A 21027-nucleotide genomic window follows, 5' to 3' on the forward strand; every position below is an offset into this window, starting at 1 on the left:
TCTAAATAGCGGGACCTTGTCATGGTGCTCTTGAGAAAACAAAACAACAACTGTATCGAAACCGATACTTCATTGCTTATCAATAGTTATGGAGTAATTCGACATGCACTTAAACACTAAGGATACGGGTAACGCTACAATAGATCTAATAACTGGTCGCAGTGGCACACCCGAACAGGAAAAAAATATACTGGTATAATAATGTACCATGGGGTTGCTCCAACTAACACACAACCTCAGTACCGCATGAATCACTCTATTGGTGTTGTAGACCTTTAATATCTGCACTCAAGAATAGTTTGAGGTACCATAGCTATTCTGGGAATATTGATTTTTTTTAAATACTGATGTAATGATGTCCGATGAGGTTTCTACAACTAACTCACAAGCTCAGGAGCCCATGAAGCACTCTGATGGTCTTGAAGACCTCCAAGATCTGAACTGAAGAATGGTTTGGACTACCGTAAATATTCTGAGAATGATGTATTTTGTACATACTGGTGTAATGATGTCTCATGGGGCTTCTCCAACTTACACACAAGCTCGGGAGCCTATGAATTACTCTGTTGATCTTGTAGACCTCCAAGATCTGAACTCAAGAATAGTTTGGAGTACTGTTGATGTTCTGGTAACACTGCGATTTGATAAAAATAGTTTAATTATGTCTCAAGTACCATTGCTAACTTCATATTAGGATTTAGGCCCCGTAAAACGCTTTGTTGTTTATGTAGATCATCAAGGCCTGAGCTCAAGGAAAGTTTGGAAGCCCTTCTACTTTTTGTATGGTTTATCCGTTTTAGAAGCAGTATGTTCAAAATTTATGTTGAAATACGACGAAAAAAACATCCGTATTGAATCGATTAAGCAGTGAAAAAGGACCGCTGCTCTACTTGTTTACCACACGCTGGGTTTGTGGGACATATCTCGGGCCTTTTGCGTCGGGTGTTTTTTTTATTTTGGAAGTTCTGGGGAACCGGGAGATCGCTGGGAGATTTGTGGCTGGTGACTGCGACAGATGAAAATACGATAGACAGAGTCTTAGACGAATGAACGGTAGATGGAAAATTATAAGTTTGAAGTGAATCGTGGCTCCGATATCAGAATTGCGGACTTTATGTAAAACCAATTCAATAAAAGTTCCGAGGAAAAAAATAAAATTTCATTTCCTGAAATTTCGAATTAACTGGACCTATATTTCGTATCGTTCCGAAGGGCTATAATACGTTCGACCGAACGACATTTTGCCGAAAAAGTCGTTTAGCTGAATAGGTCATTTGGCCAAAAATGCCGTTTGTCCGAACATTTGCGAGCCAAATGGCTATTCCTGCCAAAAGACCATTTCTACCAAACTGCATTTTCAACCAAATAATCTATTCGGTCAAACGACATTTTCGGCTAAACGACCGTTTCGGTCAAACGGATTTTTCAGCCAAATGACCTGTTACAGTAAACAATTCTTTCGTCCAAACTACCTACTTGGATGAATGTCATTTTCGACACAATAACCGTTGCGGACAAACGTTCAACTCAGCTAAATGAAATTCGGCCAAATGACTTTCAACTTAACGTGTTATTCACCCAAGTGGCATTCGAATAAATGGGTTTCCGTTGAATGACTTTCGGCCTAATGACGGCAAGGGCCATTTGGCCATAGGCCACAAGGCCGAAAGATGTTCCAAATTTATAATTTGGCCGAAACTCATCAGGATAAAAATGTCGTTTAGCCGAAATGGACATACAGCTGAAAATGTTGTTCGGCCTAACTCATCATTTGGTCAAAAAAGTCGTTCGGCCAAATAGGTCACTTGACCGAAAATGCCGTTTACCGAAATAATATGTTGGTCAAGAAGGCCGAAATGGTGGATTAATAGAAAAGCCATTTTATCAAAATGTCAATTTGCCAAACGGGTCGACATATTAGATCATATTACCCGTTCAGCAAACAACATTTTCGGCCGAATGACTCGTTCGGGCAAATGACATTTTAGCCAACTGGCCCTTTCTGTCAAACGACAATTTTTGGCCCGATGACTTATTCGGCCAAACAGCCTGTTATGACAAACGCTTTGGCCTAATGAAATTTTTAGCCAAACAGATTTTTATCTAATAATCGTTTCATTAATTCCGGCTAAATGGAATTCGGCTATATGACTTTCAACTTCACGTGTTATCTGGCCAACATGGCTTTCCGAGGAATGAATTTTAGCCAAACGGCCTTTCCTCCGTGTTAATGATTTCCTGTGGAATTACCGAAAGTTTGCCGTGGATATTTTGATTAATTTTGGTGTACATTTTGAACAATATTCAACAGAATTTTCGAAGGTTGGATATTCTGAACACTTAACTGTAGAAATCCGGAACAATTTCCCGTGAAAGTGCTAAAAAATTCTCATGTAAATTCCTAAGAGTTTTCCATAGAAATTCCAAACAATTGTGCTTGGAAATAAAAATTGCACTCCGGGGAAAATCGGAGAATAATTTCCAATTTAATATTTTTGAATTCTTTTTGGCGGAGACCAACAGATTTTTCAAAATTTTCGAAATTCAATAGATTTTTCTCTCAATGATTTGAAAATGTTCCGAAAAAAAATACGAACGCAATAAAAAATTACACTCCGATTCACACCGACACCGTCCCAGGCTGAAATGGCCTGCGGCGTGATGCCGAAAACACCGCCGCCGCCGACCATAATCATGACAAACGCTGCCGTCGACGATTTTCGGACCGGTTACACCTTATCCACTTTATTCAAAGTTTTTTGTGTAAAATAGTGAAACATGCTATTTGCAACTCCTCGTAATTTCCAGACTTTTACTAAATTAGTACCAAATTATTATCTCATAGTTGTACATGTCCAAATGATGATGTCCAAAGGATAGTTTTACTAATGTTGTACAGATTCTTAAATATTTAAATGTCGATTTGTGATTCCTAAATGGTCGGGGTTCAGCGAAGCCGCACCAAGCGCCTTTTTGACTGACTTGTGATATTTTGTTTGTAGAATGAAAATCAAAAGTAATTCATATCAATTCATTCAAACAATTGGTTTCTGGATATCCTTAGCTATAGGGTAGAAGGATATCCGATACGATTTGTGATCAATTAGATCTGCTACACGGAATTCGAACACTAAAATGAGTAATTTTTCATCGGCGCCTGGTGCGATTTGGTTGAACCCCGAAAAATGTAAGGGAGTGTATTATAGCTAAAGTGAATCTGAACTTAATGAATAAGAATAATCATCACTGAATAAACGCCACAAAATAATAAACAAACATATGTATTTGGTAATGAAAAATGGTAAAATTGTCTACTATGCAGGTATAATTATGATTAATAATGGAACCACCAAGGCAAAATGTCCACCACCGATTAATGTGTGCATATGTTCAGTTCGCTACTTACCGTCTACTCTGAATGATAGGTGTTAGTATCAGTTCTAAGCTGGATGACCGGATTCCCGCCGTCGTTCCTTTGCGGTCGACCTTACTGTTGAGAGAATTTTTCCTACCGATATCGTACCCGGTGCCACCGATAATGGAGCCCGGAGGAGGGCCACCTTCACTACTACCACCGTGCGAACCGTTCTGCAGTGACTTTTTGGCGATGCGGTACTGGGGATCGCCGTCACTGACCACACTGGCCGGGGATCCACAAGTTGGATCGGTACCGTTGCTGACTGCCGGCGTAGCGGGACCATTGCCACCGACACCAACACCACCACCACCGGACTGTGAGGGTGGACAGATTTATTTTCGTTTTGTCACGGAGTGCGAGATGGAGAAAAGAGACGAAGCGAAATTGAAATATTTGAACCTTGTCGGAGGAATTTTACTTCACTGATGAAGCGCATTCCATGCAGCATGCCTTTGGATCGGGGTTTCTTTTAAGAGTCGGGCAGCATTCGGGACAGCGTGCAGATTTGGGGTTTTGGTATCGGGGAATTTAGGGAAGCGACGTGCAAAAGTTCGGTTTATTGAAAACATATTGTCATGCTTGAAAAGTAGCTTGGGGTATAAGGTATGTAAATAGAACGTAAAAGTGTCAACTAAAGGAATCAAATCAACCTCAGCTGATTGGAAGAAAACCGCTAGAAGTAAATCAAATTATTCTTTTTTTACTTACATAACATCGCAGAGGATTACATACGACAGCATCGACATTATTTGAAATTCTACGAGAGTTTTATCGAACCATTACGAAAAATCCTCCTTCGTTTTCTTATATTATTTTAGAACGAAAAACTGGTCAAGTTTTCCACTGTAATTCCTCTAAAATTATCTATGATTTTGTGAAGTTTTTCAAGAAAATATTATTTCTAATTTAGAAATAGTCCTACACTGCCACAAAACTATCAAGTTACACGATCTACTCATGGTTGAAATCAAAAATAAATAGGACGGAAAAATAAATTTGGAATAACCTTCTACCGAAACTTTTGTTCAACCATTTTCCACACATAATTTAAATCATATCTGATAACTGTAAAGGATTGAAATTTGACCCGATTACAAAAATTATAGATAAGCGTCCAGACGAATCTTGTTGGTTGGAGGCGAGATTTCAAAAACCATTGGCGACAATGCATAGCTCTACTTGACTTATTTTTAAAATCAATCTCTTCTCTTGATTTGGAAGAAAAGTGGTGCGGTTTCAGCAAAAACAAAAGCATTGTGCATGGGTTGCAACCGTCACAGTTTGTATAAAACTGCTCTCATAGTTAATTTTTCATGAAAGGATTAAATCCGGAAATTTATTGAAACCGGAAGGATTAACACAAATGAGTGTTTTACTCTGCTCGTTTGTGAAAAAATAATAAGAAACCACTTGGAATTATTCAAAACCTAACGAGATTCTACTCTTTCATTCAGAGAACTAAACAAAACTTCCATGTCATTGACATGACCCAAATCCGGGAACAGAATGCTTGATATCCATCTCATTTCGTTTCATCACAAAAGAAGCACACAACAGCTCTCTACCTCCGAATTCGAAATCCAGGCACATTCGTCTGGCCCTCTCTTGGCGATACTTCCCACTGCGAACAAAGAAAATCCAGGTAAACACCGCCTCCCAAGGTACAATTTTCACCATAATCCCACCGGTTGGAAGCTGGTGCATTGCGTAACATGTAAGCCCTGTTCCATCCATTCACCCGTCGAAAGTAGGACTCAGGGTAACTACAGTTCAGTTCTGTACAGGCAGGGGAGGATTGTCTGCACTCAAGCTCGCTCCACTGGTGGTCTGCGATGATCCGATGTTGTTGAGCAAATTGTATAAATGCACAAAACTCAAGAATGATTTGTGGATATTACAGAAACTCAAGGATATTATATTTCAGTTATATGTGCGTAAAACTTTGGACAAGATTATTTACTTGGCTTCCGATAATGACCGAGAGACATCATCATAAATACCTAATTTCAGTGTGGAATAAAGTTTTAGAACGGATTAAGTTTTTGATTGCCATGTCAATGCTTGACAATTCAAAAGTACCGAAAAACATGTCTTTAGTAATTTGTAAAAAAAAAATAAAAATGGTTGAATCATCCGAAAACCCCAAAATATCCATACTGGCCCACCCTCTCGCTACCACAGAAAACATTGCTTTTTTTGTTCCACCCACAAACAATGGCCGAAAGAACACATTACGATCCATCAAGCGAATAGCGCGAAAACAATAAGCACTAGGTATCCAGAAACGTTGCAAAGTGTTCCTGGCGTTGCCCCCTCCATTTTCCTTCGCGTTTGTTGTTTTTTGTGTTGTTTCTAGCGTTTTTCGTTCTCTATGGCTGTGCAAGGCTGCGGAAAGATGAGGAAAAATAACAGATGCAGAAAAAAGTGCATTCCCAGATTGAGTTGCTTCCCCGGGGCCAGGAAGGGGTGTAGATGAATATGGAAATTGTACCAAACATGGTTGCGGTGGCGTCGCGGTGGGATACGTTCGCGTCGTCGGACGGAATGAATGAATGGGAAAACAAACGAGTTGGGGGTTTTTGTGTACCCATTTTTTTCCTATCGAATTCCGTGAAAATGGTGAAAGAATGCATGGCGTATAAGAAAAAGTGTCCGTTGATAGTGCCATCCGATGGATAGTCACTTAAATGTACAACATGTATCAGTGAGTTTAAAGGATTTCTAGTTTGCATACCTCTCCTATATCAAACTTAGTCAGTACAAATTCGTTAAGGTTTTGGGAGCATTATTGTTCTGTATTGATAATAATGGCCTCATATTCCCGACCTATAAGAAAGAGCACTGACTAGAGTGTAATGTAGAGTGTAATGTAATGTAGAGTAATGTAGAGTGTATTACAAACGTTGCATCCCTTTAAACTCGGCGTACAAAGTCCTATCGCGTATTCTGTTTTACAGACTGAGGCTGCTGAGGAGTGATTAGTCTTTCGTCAACGAATACTAGGCAGGTTTTCGTGCGGGCCGGTCAATAACGAATCAGCCGTTCAGCAGAATCGCCATCTGCTCAGTAATCTCAAAGCAGATTCAGTCAAAAGAAATGAATTGTGTCAGATGATGTATGCACATGTTTTTCCGACGAAACTGATTGGGTTGAGGCAACGCTTGATGGGTGGTTATAGAGTATTCGGAAACGATTTGCTCAAACATCCCTGGGGGATTCCCTTCGGGATGGCTGGAGGATTCTTTTTGGAATCCCTAGAGGATTCATTTGGAGTCGCTCGCCGATTTGCTTCAGGATTCTTCGACATATTACTTTGTAATCCTTCGGCGAAATGTTTCTTCATCCCTGTAACATTGCTCACGAAATACCTGATACATTCATATTGGAATTCCTGGAGGATTTCCGGCGGAATCCTTGGAACATTCGCATCCGAATCCCTGGAACATACCCGTTCAAATTCCTGAAATATTTCCGACGGAATTCCTAGAGAGTAGAGGATTCCTGGAACATTCCCGTCGGAATCTCTGGAGGATTCCCATCGACATCCCGAGAACACTTGGAATTCCTGAACATTCCCGTTGGAATCCCTTCATGATCCCAGGAGGTTCCCTTCGGTATGCTAGGAGGATTCCCGCTGAATTCCCTGGGGACTCCCGTCGGAATCCCTGGAACATTCCAGTTGGAATCGCCGAAGGATTTACATCGGAATCCTTGGAGAATTCCAGTCGAAATCCTTGGAGGAATGTTGCTATATTTTATTTTTTTCATTTTAAATAGATAGAATATTTTTGAAATATGCAAAAATATCCACTGCCTACCGGCGCTAGTCGAACGCTACTACAGTTAGACGCAATAGCCATACGCTATCAATTTGAGTCGTTGTAGCAATTGAATCATTTGTTTGAGAAACTGCATAAGTCCATTTTACACAATTTCGAGAAAACAACAAAAAACTGTTTTTGGACAAATTGGCACCGAACCTTTCGATTTCTTCGATACAGATCAATAGTTTTTGGCAAAACTCAACATCCTGAGGCACTTCCAGTGCAAAAACTGAAAACAGTACTCTATAATTGCTCTTCAAAGTGCGTGGACTTATGTAGTTTCTCAAACAAACGAAAAAAATTTCATACATTCCTGAACAAATTTTTTTTTTGTGTTTTTGCCAGAATACGTATTTTTGGAAGAGGATTCAGAATATATAAAAATCTCATTTTGGCCAAAAATGTTACATATGCAGTTTCTCAAACAAACGGTTCAATTACCGGCTGGGAAACAAACACACTTCGATACTGTGGGCTACAACAGAAAGCACGTGCTTGAGAAAAGAGAATATGAATGAGTGTGATTGATCCGCAATTGCCTTAGTTGGTTGGACCGTATTTGTCACATTACCACTGATAACTTGATGAGGTGGAAAAATGTTCGAGAATTTTTGAAATGAGCCTCACTTCAGAGAAAATAGATGAAGGGGCCATAGCCCCCGCTAGGCATCGAAGCTAGTTACGCCAAAGAGAAAGTGTCAACAGACTATTGAGCCGAAAATCGCGTGGCCGAAGTGGATATGCGGGCGAAAATGCCATTCAGCTGAGCAGGTCACATGATGCCGGAAAAGTCGTTTAGCCGAATAGGTCTTTTAGTTGAAATGTCTTTTTGGCCGAGATCGTTGTTTGACAGAAAAAGCCCTCAGGCCGAAAATGTCAAATTATAAAAACTCATCTGGCCTTAAGACTGTTTTAGGCTTGTAACTCGTTCAGCAAGTGACTTTTGCGAGCTTATGGCTTGTTCGGTCAAATGACCATTTCGGGCAAACGGCATTTTCGGCCGAATGACATATTCCTTCAAACGACTTTTTCGACCAAATGATTTGGCCAAACGATATGAAAGGCCGTTTGGCCGAAACTGTTTTGCCGCAGGGTATGCGCCTAAAATTTGCTTGGCCGATGTAATTTTGTAATTTTGCTGAACAAAATAGTAGACTGGAACCCATCTAGCTGAAAATGTCATTTGGCCGTAGAGTAGAGTGGGGCAAGAGTACGTACTTAGATATCAATCGAACATGTGGCTCTTATGAAGCAAGATTCTGCAAAACAAATTAATGTCGACGATTCGTATACTCTTCGCTGGGTAACATTCAGCGGAAAAGAATTGAAATTATTGAATTTCGTTCGTTTCTGAACATTTTTTTTTTGTTTGAGAGGGTTCGAAAAAAATATTCTGATTAAACGTAAATATGGTAATGGAATACTAGTTGCGAAAACACAATTTATTTTAGCAAAATGACCAGAAAATTTTCTAACCCAATATATCACTTGCTATTTACAATTACACATAACAATAGTGAGTCAGAATACCTTTCAAACTGATGAAGTGATGCTAGTTAATCATTTTTTGAGCTAAGGAGGACCGTTCGGCCGAAAGCCATTTGGTTGGAGGCCACAAGCCCCAAAGTTGTTTGCCAAAAAAATAATTTTGCCGGAAAGCCTTTTGATGACCATTATGACAAATTATACAAATCATTTGACCCTGCAACAATTTTAGTCATATAACGCGCCCAGAAAATTAAATTTTCTGCCAAACTACCATTTCTGCTAAAAGATTATTTCGGTCAATTGTCCTATACGACCAAACAACTGCCGAAAACCACAAGCCCAAAAGTTGTTTGGCCAGATGCATCTTTGCTAAACAAACTATTGGGCCGAAGCTTATCTGGACGAAAATGTCACTCGGCCAAAATGTACATGCGATCGAAATTATCGTTCGGCTGAACTGATCATTTGGTAGAAAAAAAGATTAGAATGGTTGTGTACAAGACACGACCGTTCGACGTAAACCACGTGAAGCCTCTTAGTGCAATGAGAATCGTAATACCATATGAACATTAGGTTGTATAAACTATCATAATCTGTCCTCAGCCAATTCAAAAGCTGCTCTTACCCGGTGCGGTTGTCATCAGCATCGGCAGCGTTTAATAGAATATGTTTAATATTTTTGATGTCGACAGCGAGTTAAAATTAGCGAGAAAATTACACTTGCACAATTCTGCTGTCACTGACGACAGCCACTAAATGATTTTTCGCTTATTTGCTACATACGTCATCTTTGTGAATAATTTTCTGCAGCAACTACTCGTCGACGGCCGCCAATGGCAAAAAATCCTCTTAATGTCCCTTCACTAACAGCAGCAAAACGAAAGCAAGAACATTGCGAGAAAATTTTACTTGTGCAACAATTTCCAATACAGCAAACAAAACCTCCTTCTTTATAAAATGATGGTCCTGAAAAAGGACCAATTACGTGCGCCATCCACTATCAGTATTTCGCTTTAGTACTGCTCCCACCGCCAACGAGATTTCTGCAGCAACCACCGCCGACGGTCATCAATGTTGGAGAAATTTCGAAATCTTGATGGTGTTGATCTGTAGCATCCGCCAATTACACGAGCGAACATCACTGATGTCTATACTGGGACCGCTCTCCGAATAATCTCGAACTAACTGGTTTCCGGTTGCAATGCTGGAACCGCGTTGGACCGCTCTCTGCGAAATCCCGAACAAAGTGGCTCGCGCGCGCAGTAAAGCTGCTTTCTTGTATCTCATGAAGTAAGCTCATAAGCTCCTCCCCTTCGTTACTCGTAATGAGTGCACATAAAATTTGCACTCACAAAGATTAACAAAGGGGCTGGGCATCGGGTTCACTATATTGAATACGAGAAAGCAGCTTTCTCGCGTGCGCGAGCCCTATTGTTCAAGATTCCTCCTCCAAGATTCCTGCATCGGCATCAGTGGCAGTCGTCGGAGTCTATTGCGTCCAGCGGTTTGTGGTCCCAGTATCGATATTGGTGGTGCTCGTCGGCGTGTTGCTGCAGAATCATCATCGTGTGGCCTTCATCAGCAGTACAGCAAATCGTGGTGAAGCACTGAGTGGCCATCCGCAACAATCGTCAGTGGATATGTATCGAGGCGCATAAACCGGTCCTTTTCAGGATCAATACTTTAAATGGAAGACACTGGATATGTGACGAATATTATTTACAGGAACAGAGAATTGCATTAAAAAGTGAAATTTTAATGCTAGATTGTGTTTAATATTTGGAAAGGTGCATCTTTGTCTATAATTTTCTGTTGCATCTACCTGCCGACGGCCGGCACAGAGGTCAAGTACGAAACCATCCATTTTTTGACAGTCACCATGAGAATGTGCTTAGTAATGTGGTGAAAACTTCAGTCAATATTAAACTTGCCCTTGTATATAATAGTGGATTAAGAAAAACTGATATAAAAGGTGAAATATTCTCGCAAGATTCGGAAAATCGCTTGATTGCTGTTAGTAGTGGTAATTGCTCAACGAGATCTCAAGAACCATAAATCAGTTTGTATTTTCTTTAAAAAAGACATACAATTAAATGGTAACGATTACGTTGTTATCGATACCAATTTATTCGTCAATTTATTATTATTGGCCGCGGTAGCATCGGTTGCTGATATTAATTGTAAAGACGCATAACTGAAAATAAAACAAACATTTTCTGATGAATCTACTTTATTGGATATGAGAAAGCTGCTTTCCCGAGCGCGAGTCACTCAGTTAATGATTGAAAGTGAAAATTTCTCGCAATGTTGTGAATTCTCAACAAGGTTATTAGCCGTGGTAGCTGCTGCAGGCATTTAGCGGTGGGAAGTGATTTTTTTTCTTCAGATTCGTATAATCATTTGGTTGCTGTCAGTGGTTGTGAAGGCGCATCAAGACGCGTATATTGCGTCCTTTCATGATTTCCATCCCAGGAAGATAGTTGATTTGAGACGAATTATCTCTACAAATTAAAAGCGGGAATTATGGGCCGCTGGTAGAAGTCGCAGCCGCATCAGAGCTATCCGTCGGCGGTGGTCGCAGCAAAAAAAAATGACCGCGCTATCGTCTGTCGTTCAGCAGTATAAAAAGCAATCTTTTCGAGAATTCAAGCACCAAATTCAAACACGGCAAATCAAACCCTTCTCTTTGTATAGTAAATGGTAAATTTTAATTGTACCACGACTGCTGTCCGATGATTCGTTGCTACGGACGCCGGATGGTTCACACTCCGTGAAATTGCAACCATAAATGACGCCCTGCCATCGAGCCGTTGTTTCTGGACCGGTACCAGACGGTCCACGCTCTAGCGAAGCGGTCCGCTAGCCGTGAAATCTCGAACGAATATGACGCGCGCGCGCAAGACACGACTATTTTTATGTACAGGGAAAATGAAGTGGTGGGCCAAAAGGTGCGTACGTTACAGCAATCTGATGTCCGTATTGGGGATGCATGAACGGAATTGGTTAGTTCTGAAATTTTTACCAGACGTGAAGGAAAAAAAGAAAGAAAGAAAGAAAATTTTCAATAGTTTTACGTTGATAATCAATAGTTTTAAAACTAACAGCGAATTGGTGGAAAGTTTCCGATTCTATTAATAATAAAATCTCGAAAATCAATCGAAAAATAAAGTCGCTATTAACGTTTGAAATCTTACATGATTTCGTGACGGTCCCCAATTTGGAAATTTTTATTTGGCTCCCTGTATCCGAGGCTTCCTCTTAGACGTAGTTTACGTCAAAAAAGTTTTGCCAAATAGGTCACTAGGTCGAACATGCAGTTTGGCCGAAATAGCCGCTTGGAAAAAAGGGACATTTGGATGAAACTGTTATTTGACCAAAAGGAACAAACGGCCGAGAATATCGCTGAAGCAGGTTGGTTCTTTCGCTGCCAAATTGTTTGCACTGACTGGGGTTTAATCACTGTGGAAACATATTGGTTTTGATTAGAGTCAGTGCAAACAATTTGTCGGCGAATTCCAATGCATATTCGCTTCGCTAACCCGTTGTTGTCAGAAACAGTTCACATTCACAATACACATGGTGACGGGTTTGTCCGAACGGATAATTTGGCCAAATGCCGCTTGGCCAAATTTTAAATAAAAAAAACTTGGATTCCGAGTAGTGTAATGGAGTAATGGAAAGTGAGTAATAAGAATTACATGAAGTGTACAGCGAGATGCGAGGAATGAGAAACTTCTCTCATCACATATTGAGTAAAGATTTGATAAATAATGTGTAACTAGTATGACTGGCAATTAAATGTATGTACACTTCCGGCCATAAATTTTGGTTCACCCTTTGAAAAATATGACAAATGTTTTACACATATTTCTTGGTTCTTATGTCCAAAATATAAACAATTTTATAATATTTATTATCTTTATTTGCGAGGCTTTCAGCCCTAGGCTGGCTCACCTCGGAATATAAACAATTGTTAATGATAATTGAATCATAAATTTCAGCTTTGAAGCTGTATGAAATGGATACTTCTGTCCAAACCACTTCCTTCAAACCAAAAAAAAAATCGTCACGACGTACCTTAAGGAAAAGAAAAAAATACGTGAGAAGTAGGAAGTGAATAGAGAAATGAGAAGTAAAAAGTGAGAAGTAATTAGTGAAAAGCAGTAAGTGATAAGTAAAAGTTAGAAGTCAGAAGGAGAAAGGAAGAGAAGGAGAATTTCAGGAGTGAAAAGGGAAAGTGAAAAATGGGAAGTGAAAAGTTAGAAGAGAGAAGCTAGAAGTAAACAATAAAAAGTAATAAGTGAGAATGGAGATGTACGAAGTGAAAAGTGAGAAGTAAGAAGTACGAAATGAATGATGAATATGGACATAATGATTACTTCAATTTTTTTTTGTTCCTTTATTTTTCTTTCTTCTGAATTTTTTTATCTTCCTTCATCCTTTACCATTTTCCTTCTTTCGTCTTCCTTCTTCTCTTTTTATTTTTCTTTCCTTCCTCTTCATTTTCATTCATTTCATTCATCCTGTGCTTTTTTTTCTCTTATTTCTCGGGTTCTTCTTCTACTTATCTTCTTCTTCCTTCCTCTTTCTTCGCTCTTCCTTATTCATTTGTCCTAATTATTTTTCTTTCCTTTTTCCATCTTCCTTATTCCTCCTTTTCTCTTTTTTCTTCGTTTTTCTTCCTCCCTTCGTCCTTTTTTTTTGTTTATCTAATTTTTTCACATCTCACCACTAATTTTTAACTTCTCAACATATCGCTACTCAGTTACCAATTACCGTCTATCACTTCTCATCTCTTGCTTCTGGTTCCGCACTTCGTTCGTTTCGCGAGACTCGTATTTTTTAACATTTCACACATATATTGAATGAACTGATTCCGAAATTGGATTATTGTTGCTTGTAAACCAAACTTTTGGTGTCTTGTTGAAGGATGTGCTGCAAAGCATCTCCCGATCCAATACGTATGGCAGAAAAAAAATACTAAACTTTTTTCGGGATTTAAAACCTAATTTTGGCCTACTTTCCGGTAGTTAGTGTGCTGATTTGCTCCTAGCTGCTCCACAGCTAGAAATTGACTGTGTCAAAGTTAGAATGAGTACGCTGTTAATGCTTCAGACCTTAAGGCTTGCGCCTTCAGAAGCACTCGAGTTGCATAGTATGTGTTGGATAACAATTTTAACCTCAAAATGAATTTGGCATTCCAAAATTACTATTTGGTGAAAAATTCGAGCAACATATTATGCTTTGTCCGGCATTTATATGGAGGCCCACCACTGTAGGACGGGACGGGATCTAGCCAAGAAGGTTCGTCCAGCAAATAATGAAGCGTGTCGGACTTTATGTCGTCAAGTTGGGGAACCGAACCGATACTCAAAATACGGTGATCAAATTCCGCGTTAGGAAGCTGTTACCACGAGTGAATGGTTGATGCAGCCGAAATGCATCGCAATGGATGACGAGACGTACATTGAAGTAGACGCTAAGTAGATCCCCGGCCTGGAGTTATTCGTCGACGATTCTCACCAGGATGTTCCGAAAGGAGAAGGTCAACAAATTTGACAATAAGTTCTTGTTGTGGCAGGTCAAATATATAAAGAAGAATGCCTTCAGAAGCGCCTGTTGCTCTTTCTCCGGTCATACCAAGATGACACTCTGGTTTAGTTGGATATGGCATCGTACCATTAGGCGAAACATGTGAAGTGGTACGAAGACAACGATGCTGTTTTTGATCTGAAGGATGCCAAACTCACCAAAACTTCGCTCAATAAAAATAACTGTACGCTATTATGAAGGGCACGCTCAAAATCGGGGAAAGTCTTCAAAAACGACGAAGATTTGAAGAAATAGTTTATGAAAATGTGTAACTCGGTTGAAACTCATTATGCCGAAAGCCGTTTGGCTGAATGTCACTAGGCCGAAAGTTATTTGGCCGAATATGTCATTTGGCCGATTAGGTCATTTGGTCGAATAGATTATTCTGCCAAATGACCTACTCAGCCAAATGACCTATTCGGCTGAATGACTGCTTTCTGCCAAATGGTCTGTTCGACCAAATGGTATATTCGGCCAAGCAACTTTTGGCCTAGTGGCCTTCGGGCAAAGGGCATTCGGCCGAATGGTTTTCGGCCAATTGACCCTTTCCCTTATAAATATTTTTCATAAATGTTGCTTGTTGTTGGTTCTGCCAAGTTTTCAACAGCTTTCAGTTGACCTTTGATCTAGAACATATTGCTGTTCCAGAACTTCATAAAAAGCAATGTAAATTATTTTATTTTTAAAGACGTGATTGGAGCTGTATTTTTCGCGAAGAGATGAATATATGTTCTGTGAGATGGAATTGGAAAAACATGTTCTATTTGTTCTGACTAATGCCATTTAGTACTTCGTAAACATTTATCTTCTTCTAAATGGAGCCTTATGTAGCTTTCTTCAAATTTCAGAACTGCATGCCAGCTGGCAATCTATATTAGATGACTGAAGCACACATTTAAAAGCATATATACACAAATTGGGAAAAAATTACAAAATACGTTAAATCATTCATCGTGCAATTAAACTGTAGGGCCTGATGAAATTGTGGTAAGTGCATGCAACTTCTAATAACGAAAATAAAAACAATAGGGATTCAATGATATGGAAATGCTAATTTTATCTTCCAATTTAAGACGTACATGTTCATGATAGAATTAGGGGCGAAAGTATAGATTTGATAGTTCCGTTAGGATACGGCAGGCATGAAGAACGTTTTATATAAGCGAAGAAGAATGTTTTATGAAACCGAGCGGAGAGCAATATTTGTGATGGTATAAATCTCACGACCTTGCTTCTGCCAAGCTCCCGTATGAAGAGGGAGGGAAGAGTATCAGTGTGGAAGCTGATATCTCTCCACTGGTCACATCTCTCCACGGAACTATAAAATCTATACTTTCGCCTCTAATTCTATCATGAACATGTACGTCTAAGTTTGGAAGATGATATTAGCATTTCCATATCATTTTAAATCGTTAAACGTATAAGTAATACACTCATATCCTTAATAGAATGGGGATTCAACTTTGGGGAACATGCAGGGACATCAAACGGACCGCAACAGCTATTTCAGGCAGACATTCGAGCAGGTTCAAAACGGGATCTCGTGCACAAGCAAACGTACTCAAAACGATGGTACTCACGTTCGCTTGGTTGGGAGGATTACCCAGCGGACTACTCCTGCTGTTTTGATTCTTATCCATATAGACCAAAGGACCCTTGCCGGCGGATGATCTTTTGAGATTACCACTGCTCGGGCTGTTGGTAATCGGAAGTGGTGGCTGATAATTATTATTGGCAATGTTTTGCGCACTTGTGGACGTATTCAGAAGTCCTTTGAATATTTCCGTTGGGCTGTTGTTATTATTGTTGTTGTTGTTGCTAGTTCTGCTGTTGTTATTACTATTGACAAAGCTACCATTTTGTCTAAGTCTTTCGACTCCAGTCTTGTAATTTTCCAAATAGTCCGTTTTGGTGGACGGAATCATGATCCGTTTGCTACCTCCATTACCATGCCGATTGAAGTTATGAATACTCGTAATGTACTGTTGCTGTCGGTGGTAGTGCTTAGGCCGGATCGGAACCCCAATGTCGGACTTGGTTCCCCTAATGGAACCCAGTCGAGAGCTGTCCAATCCGATACCACCACCAGCAACGGGATGGTTACCACCGAATCCCGGTGACTGCCCGGTGGTACAGCGGAATCCGGTTCCGTCGTAGTAGTAGTGATACGGCGATGTCGATGACAGGGTCGCGGCCGAGTCGATATAACCGTACGAGTTCAACCCATAACCAGTACTAGTGCTAGTCCCAAAAGCGGTTCGACCTCCTGCATGGTTACCGCCGTGACCACCGGGGTCACCCCCGGAGGTCGGAGAGAAATTTCGTGTTAGGCTAAAGGTGTAGTGATTGTTTTGAAAGTGTGTGTTACTGTTATTAATTAGGCGACTGTTGGATGATGCCGAAGTGCTATGTACACCGGGAATCGCGACCTTCTGCTGCCGGTTCGGGCAGAGCGGAGGCTTTCTCGTGGCAGATGTTACGGTGTTTGCACAGCAACTACCGCTATTACTCACGGGATGGTGGTGGCTCTTCATGTTGTTCGACGAAGACGATTTGGTATGTGCTGAGGTGACCGAAGCTCCAGAAGATTTGTTGGTACCGTACTTGGCGCTGTCACTGGACCTGAAAAGCAATAGGTGTTTAAGATGCATGTGAAACTTTACATGTAGTTTACCTTTCGGAAGAGTACGCGTAGTCTTGATCTGCACCTAGACCAGAATCCGTATGTTCATGACTAACACGAAGTCCAGAACTGTCCAACGGACTCAAGCTCGATCCCGTTGGAGAGATAAAATCACCCATACTCATGCTGGACATCATTCTGCAATAGATTCTCGTTCATTTATATCCAGAAATCGTCAAAAAAATATCGTTGAAACATTACCTGATCAACCCCGAATTACGATCGTAGTCCCGAGAAGAACTGATCGTACTGGCGGACCGGATCGATCCGTTGACTGCACTCATGTGCTCGTTCACATTCTCCTTCGGGTATTCTCGTATCCGATCAATCCGCTGATGATCGTGATGACTAGTTTTGTGTACCTTTAGGGCATTGGGTTTTTTGGTAGCATTATGGTTCGTTTCCACCACAGTGTAGGGTATTTCTCTGAGCTGATCCTCAGTCATACCGGTCGTGTCGACGAGATCAAACTGCAAGTGCTTGGTCAGTTCGCTGGACCAAATCTTCTCCGACGGGGAACGATGCTTCCGATGCCGTCGACTTCGATGGTGGTGCGAAATACCCGAATCCGGAGTGGAACCCTTGATAACCTGGCTACTCTTAATGACGGCTGCCTTGTGAACGTTGTCTGCTTGTTTGCGTTGCACTTCAAGCCACTGTTCTCCGGAGTCGACCAGCTCAATCGACTCCGTAGATCGTCGATGACCGGAATAGCTGCGATCGCGACTTTCCGTATCCGAGCGATTGCGACGATTCTTGGAACGATGACGACGATGTTTACGATGGGAGTTATGCGAGCGCCCCGAGCGACCGGATCCGCGAGACATCTCGCTTTCGTTGTCGGAAACACGGCGGCTGCGGTGACGGCGTCTGCGCCCCGATCGAGATTCGTTGGACGAGTGACTTTCCACCGAACTCGATCGCATTCGATTGGTATTGTTGACAGGGGCACTCATACGTGTGGAGGCGGACCGAACCGATTTCGGGCTGGAATTGATTCCGAAAAGTCCCCGCTGTTGGGAACGCATCCATGGTGCACTTCGGGTACTCCGAGGAGAATCTGGGGGCTGAGGATGCCCTTTGTTGCTACTACTAGTATTCAATACAGCCGGTATGCTGCAAGTAGAACGATAAGGGCTGTCATACCTGTAGAAGAAGGAGAAGAGACGGAAAGAGGTGCACAAACAGATGAAAGGAAAGGGTGAAATAGAAATAAAGATCGACGACACTTTGAAGAGTACTGGAGTACGTGTATGAGGCAGGTTGCTACTCACGTCTGAGCCGGTTGAGGTATCGAAACGGTCTTGATCTCCTGCTGAATGTATTTTGGTGCATCGAAAATCTTCTCCTCTGGTTGATCGTCCACGATCCGTCGAGGTTGCCTTCTTGAGGGCGTTCGGGTGAATGCTGGTGGAGCTCGTTGTTGCGCCAGGACTTCTTTTATCTGTTGTCTTTCAGTTCGTCCACTGTAAAAGATATTTTAATTCGATATCTCGGTCCAATGACGTAATTAAGTATCTGAAATCGTGAGATAACAGACCTGTACCTGAATTTGGAGCTCAACGAGGTCAAGCTCGCTGCACCGGATGTGGTCTGCATTGGAGCAGTTCGAACCAGCCGGAAAAATGAGTGATGCTCTACACAGCATTTCCACAGATGCTTGCAGGCACTCTTTTTTGGTGTTTCGAAGCCATACGTACTGATTTCGTTCTGAGGGAAAAAAATCCAAATTAGATGAGACGCCATTAACAAGCTCGCCTGTTACTCACATTCTTATCACAGACCCGCAACATAAAATAGCGCCCTTTGAAGTAGACTTTGGCTATCCGAGGCCAGTAGTAGTGCGCTACTGTTGTCTTGTTTCGTAGCACAACGATTCCTCCAGGTGTTAGACCCAGAAAATATTCTACGCTATCTTCTCCCTTTCAGAAAAAAATGAGAATTGTATTGCTACAAAGAAACACGAGTCCGAACTTCTAACTTACCAGCACCGGATGCAAATCCACTCCATACATGTCGTGCCACTTGACTTTGTCGAGGTAGTTAAACTCGGCCTGCGAGGGAGCCATACCCTTGAGCTGCACATGGAACTCATGGATGCGGCTTTCGATTTCCTTGGTTTGGTTGTTGAGTAGCCGGAACTCGGACACGTACCCGGGCGGATGCTTGCGGGGGTCATAGTCACCCAATTCAGCTGCCAACCGGAAACAACCGAAGTAGAGAATCAGTTTTATGTTGCCGTTCTAAATTGGATTTACGCTGTCTGTTCTTACCTTGCACTACATAGGCGCCCAGCTCGGCAGCTAGTTCGAAAGACACCGGTAACCGGCCCTGGAGGATATCTTGCTTGACCTGCAAATACAGTTGGTACCTATGTGGACCAGACGACGATGGCAACGAGCCATGAAAACAACAATACTGTTAATCACCCCCGAAAAAGTGCTCTACCGACCCGAACGGACCGGAGCGGGTCGAACCGATTTATGTCCAACTGACGCAGCTGACCATCGACCGGATACTTACCTCGTAATTTCCTCCACCAGCTTGCACGGATCGCAGGCGTAAAATTTCACCCCAAAGTACAGGTCGAAAGGTTGCTTGCCGCCCTTCAACTGCCGGGATAGTCGGGATGCTGGATCCAGCCAGTGCTGCAAGTAGTAAGGGAAGAGTGTGGGTGAGTATAAAGACAATTTATGGCATCAGCATTGCTGAATCGGTTCGTTAAATTGGGACAACGTACGGAGCGTATCGAAACCACATGTACATTGGCCGTTGGGTGTCAGAGTGGTAGATTGCCATTAGGTTATTTATTTAGTTTATTAAGTGGCGTTTGTTTACTTTACTTCACTTAAGCATCTGACTACTTTTTCCATATTAGATCAAGAAGTAAATTAAATTATCTTTACTCAGACATGCGAAAGCAGTTATTTAAGAAAAATGTCCTGAAGGTCAAGAATATGCAAAACTAATTAAAATAAGTTTCCATTGAATTCAGATTCAAAAAAATATCTTCGACAGGAATTTCATACTCAATTTTAAATATACGAATCGCAAGTGTATATTTTTGTATACCGATATGAATGCTATACTGATTTCCATTCAAACTTTAATTTGAAAGCCCAGGCAAAATCCATTTTCACTTTAAATCAAAGATAAATTGAAATCAAAAATCATAGATTCTCGTACTCATCTTGTATGGGACCTTACAGTTTTGCAAGATTTTCTTACAATGCACTGGATTCTGTTCTTACACGATTTACATTTTCTCAATTTTCCACTCATCCTAAATGTTTAACGCATATTAATTATCATATAATTTGTCTTTGATTTATTCTGGATTTTTTTAAACATATTGCGAAGATTTTGGAGGTAAATTGAAGTCACAAGATCAAAAATACGAGCGAAAAAAAATCGTTTAAAACTAGAATCCTGTGTATTTGTTTGTGAGCTTACATTTTTCTTTGGATATAAGAATCTAACAATTTCGCATATGCCCAGTTCTTATACAGGTTTTGATAGGTTCTTACACAGAATTATTAGATATAATAGTCGCTAGTTGGGTGTATTTTATTTATTACCAGACTAAGGCCAGAGTGGCCTATGCAGTACACAAAGGTATTCTCCATTCAAATCGGTCCATGGCTGCACGTCGCCAACCACGCAGTCTGCGGAGGGCCTGCAAACCGTTCTCCACCTGATTGATCCACCTTGCACCATCCACCATCAACACGTCGAATACGAAATACATGATAGGAAGAGGCTCAAGAGAGGACAACGTAAGCCACCCACCACGAGTTTGTATTGGCAGTGACGAAATCAAGGTGGTTGAAGAATTCGTGTACTTGGGCTCACTGGTGACCTCCGATAACTATACCAGCACAGAAATTCGGAGACGCATCTTGACAGGAAATCGAAACGCTCACTGGGAGTTTTCGAAAGGAAAGTGCTGCGTACCATCTATGGTGGGGTGCAGATGGCGGTCGGTACGTGGAGGAGGCGAATGAACCACGAGTTGGATCAGC

At 41.2% G+C, this 21027-nt stretch overlaps 1 protein-coding gene across 7 annotated transcripts in view; it reads right to left on the reverse strand.

Annotated features, from left to right (window-relative positions):
- LOC134227655 (uncharacterized protein DDB_G0283357-like) overlaps nt 1-21027 on the reverse strand; it is a 695055-nt gene that overhangs the window by 32995 nt on the left and 641033 nt on the right. For 5 of the 7 annotated variants that reach the window (XM_062709336.1, XM_062709333.1, XM_062709310.1 and 2 more), the window contains 10 exons: nt 19529-19653; nt 19279-19376; nt 18991-19199; nt 18775-18927; nt 18546-18715; nt 18280-18471; nt 17207-18151; nt 16997-17143; nt 15903-16944; nt 3407-3732 (listed from right to left, as the gene is read on the reverse strand). In XM_062709336.1, the coding sequence (XP_062565320.1) occupies nt 3407-3732; nt 15903-16944; nt 16997-17143; nt 17207-18151; nt 18280-18471; nt 18546-18715; nt 18775-18927; nt 18991-19199; nt 19279-19376; nt 19529-19653 (3407 nt within the window). The remainder of the gene's footprint in view (nt 1-3406; nt 3733-15902; nt 16945-16996; nt 17144-17206; nt 18152-18279; nt 18472-18545; nt 18716-18774; nt 18928-18990; nt 19200-19278; nt 19377-19528; nt 19654-21027) is intronic. The other 2 variants (XM_062709342.1, XM_062709349.1) reach the window with 2 other exon arrangements.

Source organism: Armigeres subalbatus, chromosome 1 (genome assembly GCF_024139115.2).
Source record: "Armigeres subalbatus isolate Guangzhou_Male chromosome 1, GZ_Asu_2, whole genome shotgun sequence".
Lineage (NCBI taxonomy): Eukaryota > Metazoa > Arthropoda > Insecta > Diptera > Culicidae > Armigeres > Armigeres subalbatus.